At 37.7% G+C, this 20,281-nt stretch overlaps 1 protein-coding gene across 1 annotated transcript in view; it reads right to left on the bottom strand.

The window, feature by feature from the left end:
- Window positions 1-201: 201 nt before the first annotated feature.
- The window catches only part of SRP72 (signal recognition particle 72), a 30,083-nt gene continuing 10,003 nt past the window's right edge, over window positions 202-20,281 (bottom strand). Inside the window, exons 9-19 of the mRNA XM_080797717.1 lie at window positions 16,835-16,966; window positions 15,674-15,802; window positions 14,401-14,473; window positions 14,131-14,195; window positions 12,646-12,741; window positions 11,510-11,613; window positions 11,292-11,369; window positions 10,194-10,331; window positions 6,457-6,494; window positions 2,868-3,027; window positions 202-2,235 (exon numbers count right to left, since the gene is read on the bottom strand). Of these exons, the coding sequence (XP_080653843.1) occupies window positions 2,058-2,235; window positions 2,868-3,027; window positions 6,457-6,494; window positions 10,194-10,331; window positions 11,292-11,369; window positions 11,510-11,613; window positions 12,646-12,741; window positions 14,131-14,195; window positions 14,401-14,473; window positions 15,674-15,802; window positions 16,835-16,966 (1,191 nt within the window). The 3' untranslated portion in view covers window positions 202-2,057. The remainder of the gene's footprint in view (window positions 2,236-2,867; window positions 3,028-6,456; window positions 6,495-10,193; window positions 10,332-11,291; window positions 11,370-11,509; window positions 11,614-12,645; window positions 12,742-14,130; window positions 14,196-14,400; window positions 14,474-15,673; window positions 15,803-16,834; window positions 16,967-20,281) is intronic.

The following is a 20,281-nucleotide window of genomic DNA, read 5'->3' as shown; positions in this document are numbered from 1 at the left end:
GGGTCCTGGGATCGAGCCCCACATCGGGCTCTCTGCTCAGTGGGGAGCCTGCTTCCCTTCCTCTCTCTCTGCCTGCCTCTCTGCCTACTTGTGATCTCTGTCAAATAAATAAAATCTTAAAAAAAAAAAAATTCTTAGGTATACCAACCAGGAAGTCCTTTATAAAATGCCAAAACCCAAAACCCCAAACACCTTAATCTATACACACTGAGAGAATATTTTATTTTAAAATGTACCACAGTGAATCGATGTATCCATACTGGTTTTTATAAATGTACACACACACACAAAGTATATCCCCTTGATTAAAGACCTGTCCAAAAGAAATAATTACTAGAAAATTAATGTAGATGTTTATACTTCATTTGACAATTATGACTTATTTAAATTGAGGTTTCAGTTGCTTAGTAATGACTGGTAATAACAATGGCTAGTAATTCCAATGACTAAATAGAGAAATACAAATTTGACTCTTGGTGCCTTACTTGGGTCAAAATTTTTAACGATAACTTTCACCAAAATCTGGCTCAATTAACCTAAAAATGATTATCCTTCACCACAGAAATTTAATGGAATCCTAAATAACAGCTTACAAACAATTACTCCTGTAATGGGGTATATATTCAGAAGGAATAAGTCATCACTCTTACCAAAAGATTATTCTTTAAGCTCAAAAAGTATTGTGTCATAATAAGTCATTCATATATAAGAGGGTCTCTTGTTTAGATGTTACTGCAGATTCTGATTAGGCAGCACCACATTTCTTACTCTTATAAAGGAGGAAAGCCTTTTAAAAAACACCTTTGAAGAAGTTTCAATAGATATGTTCAGAGTCAAACACAGCAGCACTTTATTAACAAGGATGAAGTAATATCACAAGGTAATACTCAAAGTCTAGATTCAATGCTATCTTGGGCAGCACAAAATGAATACTAACAAGGGTGGCATCCCAGTGTGCCTGTCTCACAACTGTTCAATGGGAAAGTGGCTTGTAAGCAAGGAAGACCAGAGCAACACTGACACCACACTGATTGTACAATACTTCATTACTTTGAGAAGGGTAGTGAATAGTTGTACCCCAGATGACAAAGGCGAATCATTTTAGTATCTATTAACTGGACCAAAAAGTTCTGTTAAGTTGCCCACTACAGAACTCTGGAGGATTTCCTCTCTACCTAGAGTCACTGTTCATGCTCCTGACAGGGCCATTAAATCTCTCTATCTGAGACACTCCAACCCATCTAACCTCAGAACGCTGGGTCTAGGGGTCAACTTCCTGCAACACTGATACATTTTTCTTGAGTTCTTTAATGGGGCTAATGTCAGCATAATGTCATCATAATCTGAAAACAATACGGGGTGCAAAGGAGTCCTAATTTATGTATGTGTGTGTATATGTACATACACACACATTTCATTACTATGTATTTAGTATGTATATATAGTTTCCCATACTCCAGGATCACATGACAGAGAATTTATGGTTAAAATTGATCATGACATTTACTTCAGTTTTTCTGTGGTCATTCATGTAATGAAGTGAAGAACACCAGTGTATTAATAAGGTCCCTTTTTATCACATGATATTTCTAAGCAGATATTTGGAATGCTCAGAAGATTCCACTTTCTGTCTCCTAAGGCCTCCTAAGACATAATTTAAAGTGAGATTTGATAGGAAAAAGTATCTTCGGGCTCGAGTTGAAACAGAAGTAGGTTCTGTTTAAATTCCAGGAAACTCTGGATAACATGCCTTGTTTGTGAAACTGAAAAAACACCAGATCACAGCACACAAAGAGAAAGAATGCAACAGAGATCAAGGTAGGAAAATGCCCAATTATTTTGAGTCCTTATTATCTGTGCAAAGCTAGGTGGTACAAGTAGGCCACGTCTGACTAGGCAGAGTTTGAGCAAGATGTTTTCCTGTGTGATACACAAGAAAATCAATTCATGAAAATGTGGGGATGGGAGAGGGAGTAGCTCTGTGCTTCTTGCTGTGTTACCTTTATTATATTCCTAGTGTCAGTGACACTAAAAAGAGCCTGCAAACAATGTTCTCATCACCAGCCACCTTTTCCACCTTTCTTCTTTTTCTGTTGCTGTTTCTTTTTTGTTGCTGGAGCCCCTGCAGGTTTCTGGTGTCTTGGGGGTATGATATTACTTGTAGATGCTGAAGCTGTTGCTGCGCTGCCAGGTCTTGGGGAGGTTGGTGGGCTGCTCACAGTTTTACTGGCGTCCCTGAAATCATCAGATCAGGAGAGTGCTGGTCATTCATATATTCAACAAAGGAAAGGACTATAAGAACGTATGTATGGGATTTCACTTTCTACTCCTAACAACCTCCCACACATATTCTATTTATTTTAAAGAGGGCTCCCCAACTTCCTATCCATTTTTCTTTTGAATACGATATTTACTGCTTTATAATTAAAGTAATATATGGTTCATGCCAATTTTTAGAAAGCATAGGAAAAAGAAAAAAAGTTTAAATGACTCATAACCTTACAATGTAAGAATAACTTGTTTAGTAACATTTTTAATACTTCTAGTCATCTGATTTATAGTATCTCTTGTTCTTTATACTCAATTAGTTGAAGGACTCAGTGAATTCAACTTCCTTTTGAAGATACTAGAATCCTAACATTTATGATACAATTCTTTAATCCTAATATTTATTACATAATCAAACCAGAAACACCACCTTTTCTTTCCTTTACATACGCGTACTGGCAAAACACTTATTAAAGATAACTGACTGTATTCCTTATACTTAAAATATATCTTAAAAATTCTTACTAACGATACTGAGTCCATCTGATAAAGAATCAACCTATGCTCTGAGTGACTTCAGCTGAGGAGCAATGACTTACAGTTCAGATGAAGCTCCTGCAGTTGCTCCCTGGGTCCCTTTTCCAATCTGATCCTTCTTTTTACCCTTCTTTCTTCCCCGGTAGTAAGAACGTTCTCGCATTGGTAGCCATCTTTCTGGGTCTGGGGTCACCTTTGGGTCATAATTCTTAGGCAATTTTCCTGTGTAATAAGCGATAAAGAAACAAGATATGTCCATAATGTTTTCAAGATAGTTTGCTTAAAGAATGTGTCCTGGCCTGGGAATAAATAACATTAAAACTGGAATAAGTTCATCTGAGAAAGTTTTATTTGTATAATCTGGCCAGGGAAAAGACCTTATTAAGCATGATACAAAATTAAGAGGCCATCAAGGAAAAGACTTCACATATGTATCTATTAAAAAATTTTTTTTAAAGTTTCATTTATTTTTAAGTAATCTTTATACCTAAAGTGAGGCCCAAACTCACAACCCTAAGATCAAGAGTTCTGACTGAGCCAGACACGTGCCCCTATATAAAAAATGTTTAATTTCATTTGGTAAGAGATACATTTTTAACAGAAATAACAAAAAAAATTTGCATATCATATAACAGAGTGGACTGACAATCTTAATACAGAAAGAGGTCTTAATAATAATCAATAGATAAATCATGCAAAGAAAAATGGGCACTGCTGTAATTTGGTAAGCCAGGAAAAACTGAAGTCCGTAGTCATGTGAAAAAATACTACCTCACTAATTATAAATGAAAAAGGTAGCAAAATTCTATCAAACTAACAAATATTAAAAGCAGTAACAATACCCAGTGTTGATGAGATAGTGAGAAATAAACACTACGGCAGAAGTGTACAATGGTATAGCCTTTATAGAGAGCAATTTAATTTGGCAGTACTAGTCAAAATTTATACTTCTAGAAATTTATCCTGCAGCTACCCATTAGACACAAAGTTAGGTGCAAGAATATGGGGGCCTTGGTGACTCAGTCAGTTGAGCATCCAACTCTTGATGCTGGCTCAGGCCATGATCTCAGGATTGTGGGACAGAACCTGTTGGGGTCCATGCAGAGTGGGGAGTCTCCTTTTCTCTCTGCCCTCCACCCCCGCTTGCACTCTCTCTAAAATAAATAAATCAATCTAAAAAAGGGAATATTCTCTATGGTATTTTTTTTTGAGATTTTTATTATTTATTTATTTGACAGACAGAAATCACAAGCAGGCAGAGAGGCAGGCAGAGAGAGAGAGAGGAGGAAGCAGGCTCCTTGCTGAGCAGAGAGCCGGATGCGGGACTCGATCCCAGGATCCCGGGATCATGACCTGAGCCGAAGGCAGAGGCTTTAACCCACTGAGCCACCCAGGCGCCCCTCTATGGTATTCTTTAAAATAATAAACTAACTTGGGGCACCTGGGTGGCTCAGTTGTTAAGCATCTGCCTTTGGCTCAGGTCATTATCTCAGGGTCCTGAGATCGAGCTCCATCTCAGGATCCTTGCTCAACAGGGAGCCTGCTTCTCCCTCTCCCACTCCCCCTGCTTGTGTTCCCTCTCTCACTGTGTCTCTCTCTGCCAAATAAATAAATAAAATCTTTAAATAAATTAATTAATTAACTTAAGTGTCTATCAATAGGAGAATTATTAAATAAACTACAGTATGCCCATACTCAAAGAAACTATAGCTATGGGGACACCTGGGTGGCTCAGGTGGTTAAGCATTTGCCTTCGGCTCAGGTCACTATCCCAGGGTCCTAGGACTGAATCCCACATCAGGCTCCTGGCTCAGATGGGGTCTTGCTTCTCCCTCTGCCTACTGCTCCCACTGCTTACACATGCTTTCTCTCACCTTCCCTGTCCCCAACAAATAAAAAATCTTAAAAAAAAAAATTAGAAGCTATAGCTATGGGTTAAAAAGTACATTTACATTTAATAATTTGGAGAAATGTCTGCACAATACACTCTAAAGTAGAAGATTAAAACAAATTATCCTGATGACATTGTTCATATCAATTTTGTGAAAACCTTTATTGACTGAGCATGTAAATGTATAATAATATATGTTTCTATATACAAAAAAGTTAAATTGTAATTATCTCTGGGATTATGAATTTGGGGGGAATTTTCCACGCTTTATTGCCATTGTTTGTTTTTAAGATTTTATTTATTTATTTGACAGAGAGAGAGATCACAAGTAGGCAGAGAGGCAGGTAGAGAGAGGGGGAAGCAGGCTCCCTGCTGAGCAGAGCCTGATGTGGGGCTCAATCCCAGGACCCTGAGATCATGACCCAGGCCGAAGGCAGAGGCTTAACCACTGAGCCACCCAGGTGCCCTGCTTTATTGCCACTGTATAATGATGGAAGTTTTATTTGTTTTTAGAATGAGCATATATCGCTTTTAAGTTTTAAAAAATACCCATCTGGAAACCACAAAAAATAGAAAAAAAAAGTGAAATTGCAGGTTACTACTACCTGTAGTTATCAGTTGTTCCCTTGTAATATTACTAATACATAAAACAAATACTTAGCATTCGACTCAAACTCAGGTTTGTTGAGTTCAAGCCCCATATTGGGCTTGGAGCCTAATTAAAAATAAACTAAAGAAGGACAGACAGACAGAATGAATCTGATTTATAGCAGAGATTTCCCAGACTCAGGAACAGGTAGATGGCTCCAGGGATAACTTCTGACTAGTTGAAGCCAAACATGATAATTCTACCTACTCTTGCCAGGAATTAAAAACACGGCCTAAACCAATCAATGCATGTCATTCCCCTGGTTAATGGTTCAGGCTTGGACACTGACCTATGTTGGCCCATGAGATTAATCAGAAAGACATGACAACTGCAGAAAGGCCCTCTTTGAACTGCTGGATATAAGTGACAAGCCCTGGGGGTACCTGGGTGGCACAGTCAGTTGAGCATCCAACTTTTGGTTTCGATCCTAGGGTCATGAGACTGAGCCTTGTGTTGCGCTCCACACTCAGCATGGAGTCTGCCTGGGACTCTCTTTCCCTCGCCCTCTGTCCCTGCCCTCCCCCACCCCCGCATGCACTCTCTAAAATAAATCTTAAAAAAAAAAAAAAAAAAGACAAGCCCCGACCGTTGCTAACAAATATATGACTCTAATGGGATTCAGTTTTGTATACAGACGAATAAAGAGATACAACTTCTAGATCAGTAAAGTTTCCTATACATAGCCATTTTCATAAATAGCCAGTCTGATGGAGTTCAGTTTGTAGCTGAAAGCAGCCTAAAGAATAAAGGACTTACTATGTACAAGGCATCATTCTGAGATCTTTACATGTGGTATCTCATTTAATCCCATGAGGTATAAAATTATCACATTCCATTTTATAGATGAAAAATTCGGGCAGGTACGTTAAGTAATTCGTTTAGTCACAACAAAAGAGCAAAGTTAACTACAGCAACAATCTGAATTCAGGCAATCAAACTCTCTAGAGCTGTAGTTTTTTTAAAAAATTAAATATTAGCTATAGTCAAGATAAGCATCACTGTTCAAAGACAGTAGAGAGAACGGTATTTTTGTCTGAAGACTTTTATACTGGGCTAAACTCAAGCTTTTATCTTATAAAAGCTAAAGATAAAAAAAAGAAAAAATCCTTACCCTTCTTTTTTTTCTTCTTCTTTTTCAAATCTCCCTGTCTACAAAGAGAAGAAAAATCATTACCATCGTCATGATAAAATATTTACACAGCATTAAACATGTGCAGAAGAGTGAGCTGGGCACTTTATCCTTAGGCATTTAAGATTTGGCTCTGTCTCACCAAAGTTAATGTTAACTAGCTGGGATATTAACACTGGTTAAGTTTATTTTATTTATTTATAAAAAGATTTTATTTATTTGACAGAGACAGAGACAGCAAGAGAGGGAGCACAAGCAGGGGGAGTGGGAGAGGCAGAAGCAGGCTTCCCACTGAGCAGGAGCCCGACACCGGGCTCGATCCCAGGACCCTGAGATTATCACCTGAGCGGAAGGCAGATGCTTAACAACTGAGCCACTCAGACACCCCAATACTGGTTAAGTTTAATCAAGCTTCACACACTGTAGTTTTTGGAAAATGGTTTTAAATAGAGGATTAGCAAGGTTTTCAGAAACCAGATATCATTTACACAGCCATACATTAAGTCTATGCAAAAAGAGAAGAAATCTGCATAAGCATGAAAATCTATACTACTACTTTAAGTTACATGTTTGGCAAAACTAGAGAACAAATAACTAAACTCTTAGGCAAAAGAACATGTATGGTATCATACATGCAGAGACTATCCCTGGGAGGGTATGTAAAACAAGTAACATTGGTTGTGATCTGGGAGAGAGAGCACACAGGGATGGGAAGAAGCTTTTACTTTCTGTTTTTATCTTCCAAATCTTAAACCTGGTGAGTTTGCTGAATCTTTAAAGATCTTTATTAGGTACACTTAAAAAAGGGGGAGGCGCCTGGGTGGCTTAGTCATTAGGTGTGTCTGCCTTAGGCTCAGGTCATGACCTCAGAGTCCTGGGAAGAAGCCCATCAGACTCCCTGCTGGCCAGGAAGCCTGCTTCTCCCTCTCCCACTCCCACTGCTTCTGTTCCCTCTCTTGTTCTCTCTCTCTCTGTCAAATAAATAAATAAAAATCTTTAAAAAAAAAAAAAAAAAGGAAGGGGTGCTGAAAGGAGCACGAGAAATTAAAAAAAAACACTTCAGAATAATTAAGTACTCTGACGGCTATAAGAGGAAGACATAAAAATATCTCTGTACATAATCATATGTGGTATGCCTCTATGGTCTATGGGAACTATGAAACAGTGAACTAAAAAGATGAGACTATGAACTAAAAAGATGAGACGGCAACAATTTCTGCCGAAAATTCATTCTATCAAGCCATTCAATTGTGGAAATTCTTTCAGGGTATCCTGAAGAATAAGAAATTCAACACACAGTCTCGTACTTTAAAGACCTTCATCTCTCACCCGGACTGTAACAGCCTTCTAAACTGCTCTCTACAAATCACTCTCCAGCCATACCTGCAATTTCCCAAAGGTTCTCTGCCACTTGTTACTTGTTTGCCTTTGCTCATACTTGGCCTAATTCATCCTCCTCAAGAGTCAACACGATCACCTCTTCCATAAGGTGATTTCCTAACCCCCAACCGTCCCCAGGAAGGTCTATACCATCCCCTCCCCCCCGCCCCAGGGTACTCCTCTATGCCCTGCACAATCACAGAACATAAACCTTTATTGCAATTACTGCAATATTTCTTCTGCTAGACTTAGGCTCTTTTAAGAGCAAGGACCATAACTTATTTTTTGTCAACAACATAGTGTATCTTCAAAAGAAACTAAACCTTTGGGGTACCTGGCTGGTTCAATCAGTAGAGCACATAACTCATGATCTCAGAGTTGTGAGTTAAAGCCCCATGTGGTATATAGAGATTACTTAAAAATAAAATCTTAAAAAAAAAAACAACTAAGCTTTTGTATCAAAAAGTTAGCATAAAAGCCTTTAATAATGCCTAATGAAAATAATGTGATGAAATTTAAAAGTCTTAATAATTGTCTAAGGAAAAGGAGAGGATTAAAAGACTAGAAAAGAACTATATTCTTACTAATTATTCAACTCTGAAAGAGGAAAAATAAATACTGAAATTAAATAGGGGGCACCGGGTGGCTTAGTCATGGATGGATGGGGGGAGGGAGGGGGAGAGAGGGAGAAAGAGAGAGAGAGAAAGGGAGGGAGAAGGAGAGAGGAAGAAAACATTTAAATAGGCATTATTTGAAAATTCTCTTAAGATTTGGCTTGAATTTTTCATTTTGGGGTTCTTAATAAAGTTTGAGGTGGGACTCATATGATGAAATGGAATTTGGGACAAGGTAGTATTTCTGAGACTCCAGTTCCTAATTTTAATTTTAAATATTATGAGCAGGATGCCTGGGTGGCTCAGTAGTTAAGCATCTGCCTTCGCCTTGGGTTGTGATCCCGAGATCCTGGGACCAAGTCTGGCATCCCACTCCTTACGCAGCAGGAAGCCTGCTTCTCCCTCTGCCTGCAGCAACCCCTGCTTGTGCTTGCTAGTCCTCTCTCTGATAAATAAATAAAATCTAAAAAAAAAAAATTTTTTATTTATTATGAGGATGATAATGCTTTTTTACCAGAGTTCATAATGAAGTTACTCATATAGTGTTGTTGGTGTATTTTTAAGTTAGGAAAAAATTTACATTTCAAATGGCACTCAGAAAAGGAGAAAACGGATGCCTAAGTGTCTGTCATTAACCATCTGCCTTCAGCTTAGGTTAGGGTTAGATTTCAGTGTCCTGGGATCAAGCCCCATCAGGCTCCCTGCTCAGCAGGGAGTCTGCTTCTCCCTCACATTCTGGCCTCCCCCCCACCCCACCATTTGTGCTCTCTCTAGCTCCCTCTCTCTCAATAAATTAAGAAAAAAAAATTTTTTTTTAAAAGGAGAAAGCAGTGAAAAACCATGAAAGCCACAAATTTGGGGAAGGGTTATATCTCTTCGATTCTCTATTCATCCCAAGTCCCTATTCATGGAATCTTAAACATTTCACTATAGGCCTCACTGTGATTCTGAGATGGCCACTGGGAGAATAATCAGACTTAACTTCTTAAAAGTTAATGAAGCTAGCTAATCTTTCCTCCAAATCAGCAAAATAAAACCTCATCTGAACTCAGTATAGAATTACTAAATGATGTGCTAACTATACACCAAAAGTTTATAGGTAAATAAAGTAGGGGACAACCAGCTAATGGAATACTATGCATAAAAAGAACGAAATATGTCTGTATTAAGAATACGGAGAAGGGACACCTGCGTGGCTCAGTTAAGTGTCTGACTTAGGCTCAGGTCATTATCTCAGGTCCTAGGACTGAGCCCCGCCTTGGGCTCCCTGCTTCTTTCTCCCTCTGTCCCTCACCCCTGCTCATGCTCTCTTTCTCTCAAACAAATAAATAAAATCTTAAAAAAAGAGAAGAGAACATAGAGGAATCTCCACAACTTAGTAAATGAAAGCAAGGTGGAAAACAGTAAGTACAATGCAATCCCCTTCTGTAAAAAAAAGATAAATAAATTTTAAAAATCCAAGGAAAATATTTCTAAATCACCTTTGTGTATAAACACAAAGAAGATCCTGAAGGATATATACTCAGTACAAAAGGTTCATTTGGGGGTGCGATGGGAGAAAGTGGTAAACAGAACCAGGACTAAGAACTGGGTACAGCCAAAAAGAGGGTAAAAAGAAACAAAAGGGACTTAACCTTTATTCACGAGGAATTTTCAGAGAATGCATTTTTCATTCCTTATGTAATTTAAAGTCCACATTAGTGAGGGTTACAACAAAAACATTACCCTTGCTCCTTTGGTTGACTATCTCCGGCAACTTTCCCACCCTTTTTCCGAATGTAAGTAGCACCAGGAGAATTTTCAAGAGCCTCCACATCTACTTTTAGAGACATGCTATCTGACGAGGGCAGGTGTTTACTAAGGCTGGGATCAAACAGGAGTTCAGGAACACAATGTATACACATATATATGTCTGCCAAAAGAAAAAGTCTTTTTTTTTTTAAATATCCTTTCTCAAAAGTGAAAAAAAAATGTTCTCAAATCTTCTTTGGAATAACAAATTAGGGGCGCCTGGGTGGCTCAGTCCGTTAAGCATCTGCCTTCAGTTCAGGTCATGATCCCAAAGTTATGGAACTGAACCCCTAATTGGGCTCCCTGCTCAGCAGGGAGTCTGCTTCTCCCTATGTCCCTCACCTCTGCTCATGCTCTCTCTCAAATAATAAAATTAAAAAAATAAATAACAAATCAGTTGATAAGTTCAATTATATATTACATACCCTGAAAAAATAAATCATAATCTAATCATCTATTTGTTAACTCAGTGCTGTACTTCAAGATGGGGCTTAATAAAATCTCTATTCCTAAACAACTACCAAACATAGATTTGCTCACTACAAAGGTCTGACTTGTGGCTACTTCCATGACTCCACCTTGGGTTTGGGAGCACACCCTGATGAGACTATGATCCAAACTCAGCCAATCAGGGCACTGAATCTCTCATCTTCAGTAACTGTTAGGCATGTGATTTAAGGCAGTTCAATGAGAATGACATTTCAGAATCTTTCACAACTACCCAAATAAAATATGCTTTTTCTTTTTCTTTCTTTTTTTTTTTGCTGCTGGACTTGAACCTGAAGAGATATAAACTGCACCTTGACTTCATTTTTGCTTCTGGATCAAACTGTACCCCAAGTTGGATCTATTACCGCATTTTTCAGTCATGTTGACCAATAAATTCTCATTTTTGCTCTTACTAGTTAGAAGAGTGCTCCATTTGTTTGCTGAAATTTACAACAGAAAAAGCCATGGTCGAAATAGGTATTGGAAGGGATCTAGCATGCTATTTGGGAACTGTCTGGAATAATAAAAAGCTCAAAAGGATACGCTTTTGCCTTCTCAGGATCTACAAGTGAGTAAGCAGAAATAAGCTGCGCCAGGGTGTGAATATCTTTTGGATTTTGTCTAAAAAAAGAAAGAAAGAAAGAAAGAAAGTTAGTGAATAGTTTATGAACCTGGAAAAAATAAACAAGCAAAATAACCTCCTTGTATCAAATAACAGCAATAAAATTTGCATTTTTACATCTTCAGCTTTCAGAACTTACTTCCATAGCTGTTCTAGGTCACTAATTGCCTCTTTCTTCCGCCCATATTTGAGTTTGAAGTTTGCAGCTTCTCTTATCAAGGACAAATGAGCAGAAGATTTGGGCTAAAGGTTCAATAAAAAAAGGAAAAAATTTTAACTTAGATATCTACCAAGTGCGTGAAGTTACTATATTCATTAGACCCTTAAGACGGACCTATCTATTAAATTCCTCAAAGTTTTACTGAATGAACTAAACAACAATAACAACAACAACAAAATCACACAAACATACAGGGAGGGAGGTAGACAAATTATACAAGTGACGGCCAATTTTTCAGTGTATGAATTTGGATCACAGCCTATCTTGTTTTAGATTGTCCACAACTAGAAATATTTCCTTATAATCAAATCTTAAAGATATGTCACCACAGCTCTCAAGCATTAACGCAGCATTTCCCAGAACACTGCTATCCCTCTACTGTCAATAGTGCCAACAGTATAAATGCCACCTGTGTGCGTGTGTATTTATAAACTGGATACTGCCTATGCAGAGACTCATACTGGAAAAAATGAAGATGTTCCTGTTCCACGTAAACATGAGATACAATTATTTTTTCTTTTTTTAAAAGAATTTATTTATTTGACAGAGAGATAGAAAGAGAGCACAAGAAGGCAGAATGGCAGGCAGAAGGAGAGGGAGAAGCAGGCTCCCTGCTGAGCATGGAGCCAGATGTGGGGCTCAATCTCAGGACCCTGGGATCAGGACCTGAGCCGAAAGGAGACGCTTAATAAGTCACCCAGGCGCCCCATGAGATACAATAATTGCACATATTGATGTTCCACCACTTACTACCATCCACAAGCTCTCTAGCCACTAAAGATGAGCACTCCCATATGTGCTCATGTATTATTTTTTGAGATTATACACAAATATACATAACGAAAAAGGACTTCAAAACCATAACTGAGCTTTTTTCTTCATTTTGAAATAATTCTTATTTCTAGTAGCTTTATTTGGATCTGGTATACTTAAAAAAAATAATTTGACAATCTAACAGTATAGTGACTTGGAATATTTCAATTCTCGTAACTTGAGCTCACTCCTACACCTTTTTATTTTTAGATAGAAACATGCCCTCAAAACAATTTACTTACCTGATGATTTTGATACCACTGGATAGCTTGTGTGAAGACCTCAATGGCACTATCGATATCCTCCTCGTGGCTGTACATAGTCACTAATGCAGATACCTATCCAGACAAAGGTATAAATTAATGAATAAAATTTCCCCTTCTCTCCAAGAATAAGCTTTTTGAGAATGAAAGAATTAGGAAAAAATAGCAAATAAAAGTTGTTAGGCTCTCTGCCTGTACCAAATTCATCATAAAAATTATTATCTTTCTAGGCCATAATAACTAGAAATACCATATACAACCATGGTTCCTAAATACAAAGGTAGTTATCCATAATATATAACCTTCCTCTTAAACCAGTGCCAGTTCACTATTACTAGTTACTAGTGCATAGCAAGGTAAGTGTAACAGTTGAGAATAAGTGCTGAGAAAATTAGTTTATATAATAAAACACTGCTGGGACATCCAATGTGTGATCAGTGAGCTACACACCGGTGTGGCTAAATTTCCATGATAAGTTCTACCTGGCCTGAGCTACAAAAGGCCAGTGAAAAGCTTGCCTTGGTGTGTTGGAGGGACAGCAAGGAGACCCATGTGGCTAGAGTAGAGTGAGAGTAGGAGGAGCAACATGAGATCAGGACAGAAAGGAAACAGAAACAAGAAGCTAGATCGTTGAGAAAATCATTAAAACTGATGAACCTCTGGCTAAATTGATCAGAAAACAAAAAAGACCCAAATAACCAGTACCAGGAATGAGAGAGGGTCTTCAGATATTAAAGGGATAAATAGGAAATACCTGAGCAACTTTTATGCCAGTAAGTTCCACAATGATGAAATGGACAAATTTCTTGAAAGGTAATAGAAGGCCAGATATGAAATTTTAGGAATTTGTATGTGATTCTAATTTAGAATAATTGTAGTCCAGTCTTGAAAATGTTAATCTTCAAAGGAGAAATCATTATCATAATAGTATTATGTATTTACTGAGTGCCAACTGTAAATGAGCTGTATTAGAGGATACAGACATGAATAAAAGTCCCTAGTCAATAAATGTATATACCACCACCAACAGTGTTAGTCTCTATTTTGAAACAGATGCTTTCACAGCTATATTGGTGATTTCAATCTGTGATGACTGAATCAACACAGAACTAAAAACTACATTTATTAGCCACTATCACTAAATTTTTTTAACTCAAAATATCACACTGAAGACATGATAAAATAATTTAGGCTAAGAAATTCCCTATACGGGTCTTAGGTTGTTTAAGGTTGCCTTTAGTGATAATATAAGGCTTAAATAGTGCCTGGCATATTTGCCTGAGTAATAAACCAATCCAAAGCAGAACACAAAATGACATTAAATGCAGACCAGATAAGTAACTTATTTTCACTACTAATCCTACATTATGAATAAAAAGAAATTAAATACAAAGAAACATCAAACATAGCAATAGACTATATAATTCCATTGCTTTTATGGTCTTATTTTAGTTATAAACTCACCATGCCTGGTTTATGCTTTAATTCTTCTATGCTTCTCAATATTAGACATGCTTTGGATATATTACCTTAAGAAATTAAAAACATCATCATTATCATACTGAAGTAAGCTTATTATTAAAAACAACAACAAATTTAAGTCCAATTTTTAGAATCTCAAAAAAAATTTTTTTTGCCAAATTTTTAAAACCACATAGTTCACAACTACTTCAGAAACAATTCAACCATGTTTCCATTAAAATACTTTAATCATGATGAAATAATTATTAATACCTTGGGAAATTTTCAGCTGTGCCATGGTCAGCTTAATTTCAGCTGCATTTTCTGGATGCTGATCTGAAAACTCCTAAAACATTTTTAGTTGGAGAAAAAAAAACAAAACACAATTTACACAACTAACAACACATAGTTCAATTATCACTTCTACACAGAACTTAAAATCCAGTGTTTTGGGTTTTTTTTTAAAGATCTTGTTTACTTATTTGACACTGAGAGAGATCACAAGTAGGCAGAGGCAGGCAGAGAGAGAGGGGCAAGCAGGCTCCCCACTCAGCAGAGAGCCCGATGCAGGGCTTGATCCCAGGACCCTGAGACCAGGACATGAGCCAAAGGCTGAGGTCCAACCAACTGAGCCACCCGGGTGCCCCTAAAATCCAGTTTTAAAATATTAAAGTCTGGTTTCAGGTAAAAATTGTAATTCTGGAAAAATTTTGAAACAAAATTTGAAAAATTTTGTTTTAAAATTATGCTCTGAAAGTGTAATAATACCAAGTTCCAGGAAATCACTAATAGAGAAATAAGAAGATTACTACATAGTTTTGTTTGTTTAAATAAGATACTCAAATAGATGCTGCCTCCTTACTGAGGATACCTGCTAGGCAATTTTGCCCTTCAGGATGGTTCTAATTTTACCCTGTTCAACTTTCCAGGATACTGAACCCTCAGGAATTTCAAACATGTAATCTAACAGCTGATTTAGGATGATGAAAACCAAGTTAGTATCTCTGTATTGTTTGAGGTTTTGGACTGGGACTCATTGGAAAATACATTACTGGAAAAAAGAGGTTAAGCATACTCTGGCATCATAAACCTAAAACAAACCTTTAACTCATGCTAAATTGATCTTCAAATGAAAACCATTCTTCAGGTTTATGGTAAACATCCACTAATGCAAATGTTTTTAAAAAATTTTTTTAAAGTAGGCTCCCGGCCCAACGTGGAGCCCAGCACAGGGCCCGAACTTACCACCCTGAGATCAAGACCTGAGCTGAGATCAAGAGTCCAACACTCAACCAACTGAGGCACCCCGGTGTCCCAAAATGTATATAAATGTACATAAAATGTTCGTAAAACATAAAACATAAAATGTACATAAAACAAAGCTGTAGCTCAAGAATTCACTACAGTGACACTCTGGAATTTGTCTAGTGGTATGTTACCTATTAGTTTTCCCACTTCATTTGCAAGTTTGGAGGCTATTATAATGAAAATGAAACAACGATGCAACTACATGACACCTCATTAAAAATTCAAATAATTCCTTTACCTGAAGCAGCTCTATTGCTTTTGCATGTTGCTTTTCACGGCAGAGCTGGGCAGCTTGGATTAATACAGGCAGGAGATGCTCAGGACTTTGGGACTGTAAACTGGCAGATATTTTGCGGCACTGTTCTGCCTAAAAAACAGCATTTCCCCCCCCGCCAAAAAATAAGCTGGTTAATGAAACTAAACATTAAGTGACCAAAAAGAAAAGGAGGGATGGGGATGGAAGGGAAGGGAGCTCAGCTGAAAGACAATAGTGAAGAACTATCTAGGATAAAGAAGTGGTTTATAGTGTCTATTCTCAATTTTTTCCTGTAAAAAGATTTCCATTTATTGAATTTAAGCTATGAGTGCAAAAGGATTTAGGAAAGGACCAGTTCTTTGGGTGGGGGTGGTGGACAGAAGGAGAAAGAGAGAATCTCAAACAGGTTCCGTGCCCAGCTTAGATCCTGACACCCAACAAGGGCTTGGTCTCACAATCCTGAGATTATGACCTGAGCCAAAATCAAGAGCTGGATGTGTAACTCACTGAGCCACCCACGTATCCCAGAAAGGACTAGTTCTAAATATTAATTTGGATGCTTAAATTCCAGAGTTTTGTTTAAAAAAAGAAAATACAAGTATCAGCCTTTGCTTAAAAGTAACAAAATGTATAGGTATTTCTTGCTGAAGTATTCAAGAATAATCTGGCTCAGTTCTACATAATAAAAATGTTACTGCCTCTCACTCTCCCACTGAAAATCTCTGCTATGGAAGAATATGAAATCTTTAGAATTAATCCGTATTAGACTTAGAATTGACCTCCTCAGCATTTGCAACTTGAATAATTATGCACAAACTATAATGAAAGACAGATCTTAAACCTATAATCACAGCTGACATCTTTGATGATTTCTACTTTAATTCAGAGAGATCAGAAATAAGATGAGAACAGTACCTCACTTACAAGTGTGAAAAGTGCTCTCTTCCTCTTAAAAGGTAGCTACAGACCTTTGCAAATAACTGGGCAAATTACTTGTTTAACAAAATCTATGAAATATGACATTCTGAAACATACACTGGTGTAAGACAAAAAATATAGACAGATTGGACTGTTACATCCATTATGCCTCATATGCCATACTCCAAAAGGTTTAGCTAGAGCAATGAGAGATTTGTTACTTACCTGGTTTGTGTACATAGCAAGTAAAGCTTTGTTAAATTCTATAGCTTGCAGCTGTTTCTTAGAAAGCTTAAACTCTACTCCTTCTGCATTGGTTAATTTCACCTTCTTCTTGGAGTCAAAGACATTTTGGTCCTGACAAAGAAAAGTTCATCTGCCATTAACAGCAATCTCAGACTTTAATCTTTTAACAAGGCTTTACTCCTCTTCCATTTAGTTATTTTATACACAAGAGAGCTTGGAAGATAATACATCTACCTTGGTTAGGTTGTTTAAACCCCTAAAAAATCTGTCTTGGGTTCTTGGTTTTCTTTTGATTTATCCTTCCACTATTAACTGCTTGTTTTGAGCTTCTTGAAGAAAAGTGGACAGAACAAATCTGACACTGGAAATCAGGACTACAAAGGTACAAAGAAAGCTGCAATCTACAAACTATGCCCTTTAGAATTTAGATGACAAATGAGGAAAGTAATTCTTTCCTCTTTGAAACAGTCATTATGTAAGCAAATCATTAAAATTCAGAAATAGATTCACACCCCTTTTGAAACCATTTTTAGCAAAAAAAAAAAAAAAAAAAAAAAGCTAATGTGAACATAGCTACTGTTTTTCCTTTCCTTAAGGCCCTTCTCACCTAGGCAGTAGCTCAAAGAAGCTCAAATTCTTCTATGTGCAGCACACAGTGTTATCTGCCTTTAAAAAGTCCTGTTAAGAATTACAGAATGTCGGGGCGCCTGGGTGGCTCAGTGGGTTAAAGCCTCTGCCTTCGGCTTAGGTCATGATCTCAGGGTCCTGGGATCGAGCCCTGCATCAGGCTCTCTGCTCTGCTCTCTGCTCTGCAGAGAGCCTGCTTCCCCCACACCCGCCTGCCTCTATGCCTACTTGTGATTTCTCTCTCTGTGTGTCAAATAAATAAATAAAATCTTTAAAAAAATGTATATTCGCAAATAAGTGATAAACTATGTTTTTCAAACCAGGTCTTCTACTAGTTTGAAGACTAAAAGGAGACACAGAAGAAATCTAAAATAAATACCACTTACTGAGTTTGAAGCTTCAAACCACTGTAAAATTATTTTAATGTACAGCAAAAAACTTTCATATACATCAATTTTTTTTAAAGATTTTATTTACTTGAGAGAGAGCGAGAAAGCACAAGCTGGGAAGAAGGACAGAGGGAGAGGGAGAAGCAGACTCCCTGCTGAGCAGGGAGCCCAACGCAGGACTAGATTCCAGGACCCTAAGACCATGACCCAAGCTGAAGGCAGACAGTTAACCGACTGAGCCACCCTGCTGCCCCACACATAAATCAATTAAGAAACCAGATTTCTAGTTGGTTCTCCTCTGTACTCTTTTAATACTTCAATTCATCATGCATACCACTGCCAGACTTCTTTTAAACTTTGCTATCATGGCACTTATGAAAAATCTGATTTTCAAGGCCTTCTATTACCGTTCAATCTAAACTTTTAAAAATTTTGGGGGCCCCTGGGTGGCTCAGTGGGTTAAAAGCCTCTGCCTTCAGCTCGGGTCATGATTCCAGGGTCCTGGGATCAAGCCCCACATCGGGCTCTCTGCTCAGCAGGGAGCCTGCTTCCTCCTCTCTCTCTGCCTGCTTCTCTGCCTACTTGTGATCTCTGTCAAATAAATAAATAAAATCTTAAAAACATTTTCTTAATATTTTAACTAGCATGTATGTATCCTCTTAACTTCTGTTTTCTCACTTTCTTCCCCTAAGTCATAAGTATTTCTCTGTATGTTCATTTGCTTATGCTGTTGTTTAACCTTCAAAACGTAACTCTCTTTATCAAGGGTCAGCTACAAATTTGCCAGTTCAGAGATCTTTTCTTTCACCAATACTGTAGTTAAAAGTAAAAAATTTAAACACGCACAATTTCTTTTCAATATCAGAATGAGACTTTTAAATGAAGTAATGATTGAGACTGACTTTCATTATTTCTTTTGCATTATTTATTGAATTCAGCACTATTTTGAATAAAAAGTCTGTTGACTCAAGAAAGTTAGGAGGGTATATCCCTCTCCCTCTGTGATCTCTCTTGCTCTCACTCTCTCTCAAATAAATAAATTTTTTAAAATCTTAAAAAAAAAATAGAGGGGCGCCTGGGTGGCTCAGTGGGTTGAGCCTCTGCCTTCGGCTCAGGCCATGATCCCGGGGTCCTGGGATCGAGCCCCGCATCGGGCTCTCTGCTCAGCGGGGAGCCTGCTTCCTCCTCTCTCTCTGCCTGCCTCTCTGCCTACTTGTGATCTCTGTCTGTCAAATAAATAAATAAAATCTTTAAAAAAAAAAAAAAATAGAGATGAGGTGCCTGGGTGGCTCAGTCTTTAAGCATCTGCCTTCAGCTCAGGTCAAGATCTCAAGGTCCCAGGATCGAACCTCCCATTGGGCTCCCTGCTCAGCATTGAGTCTGATTCTCCCTCTCTCTCTGTGATCTCTCTCTCACTCTCTCTCAAATCAAGTTTTAAAAAATCTATTTTTAAAAAAGTTTGGTATATACTTACAACAAGATTAAGATATCTAGTGTTTCACACACTCTCCTTCCCGTAATTATAACAGGTAAAATGAATTCATCCTCACAGCATTTCAAATAATTCACACACACAGGCAAGTATATAATGCTGCTAAGATTCAAATGCCAGAATCAATTTTTGAAAATCTAAACCATGCCAAAAGCCTGCAACATGCTCTAACTACTACTCTCTCCAATGCCATTATCTCAGCTCTGGAGCCGTCTGAATTTCTGCTATTGGAGGAGGGAAGTACCATGAAGGACTTTGTGGAGTCAAGACACTAGAATCTGAATCCAAGTTCTACCTCTAACAGGCTGTGACCTTATACAAATTACTTAACTCCTTTTAGCCTCAGATTATATTCCTACAAATTGGAGGCAAGTACAGCCACCTAAAAATATAAGAAGATAGCACTTGAAAAATCACAGTTTATCAAAAGAAATCAAATGTTACTTTTCTTTTCTTTTTTAAGATTTATTTATTTATTTGACAGAGAGAGGTCACAAGCAGGCAGAGAGGCAGGCATCGAGACAGGTAGAGAGAGATGGGAAAGCAGGGTCCCTGATGAGCAGAGACACTGATGCAGGGCTTGATCCCAGGACCCTGAGATCATGACCTAAGCCGAAGGCAGAGGCTTAACCCAGTGAGCTACCCAGGTGCCCCAAATGTTACTTATTTTCTACTGACTTCAATTTCAACTCTGAAATGTTCTTCCATTAAAACAATGTTCTAAATGGTGGTTAATTTTACTAGTACGGTACTCTTTAGGATCGTTTATATTCATACTTGTAATATTTTATATGTGGCTTTGGGATGGGCATGTCTCCCTTTCCCCAAAATAAAAACCACCAGAAAGAAAAAAATTATATATAGAAAACTTGTCCTCAGACTCACTAGATGAAAATGACACATAAAATACACACATGC

The sequence above is a fragment of the Martes martes genome, assembly GCF_963455335.1.
Source record: "Martes martes genome assembly, chromosome: 2".
NCBI lineage: Eukaryota > Metazoa > Chordata > Mammalia > Carnivora > Mustelidae > Martes > Martes martes.
This window is presented reverse-complemented; position numbering and strand designations above follow the sequence as displayed.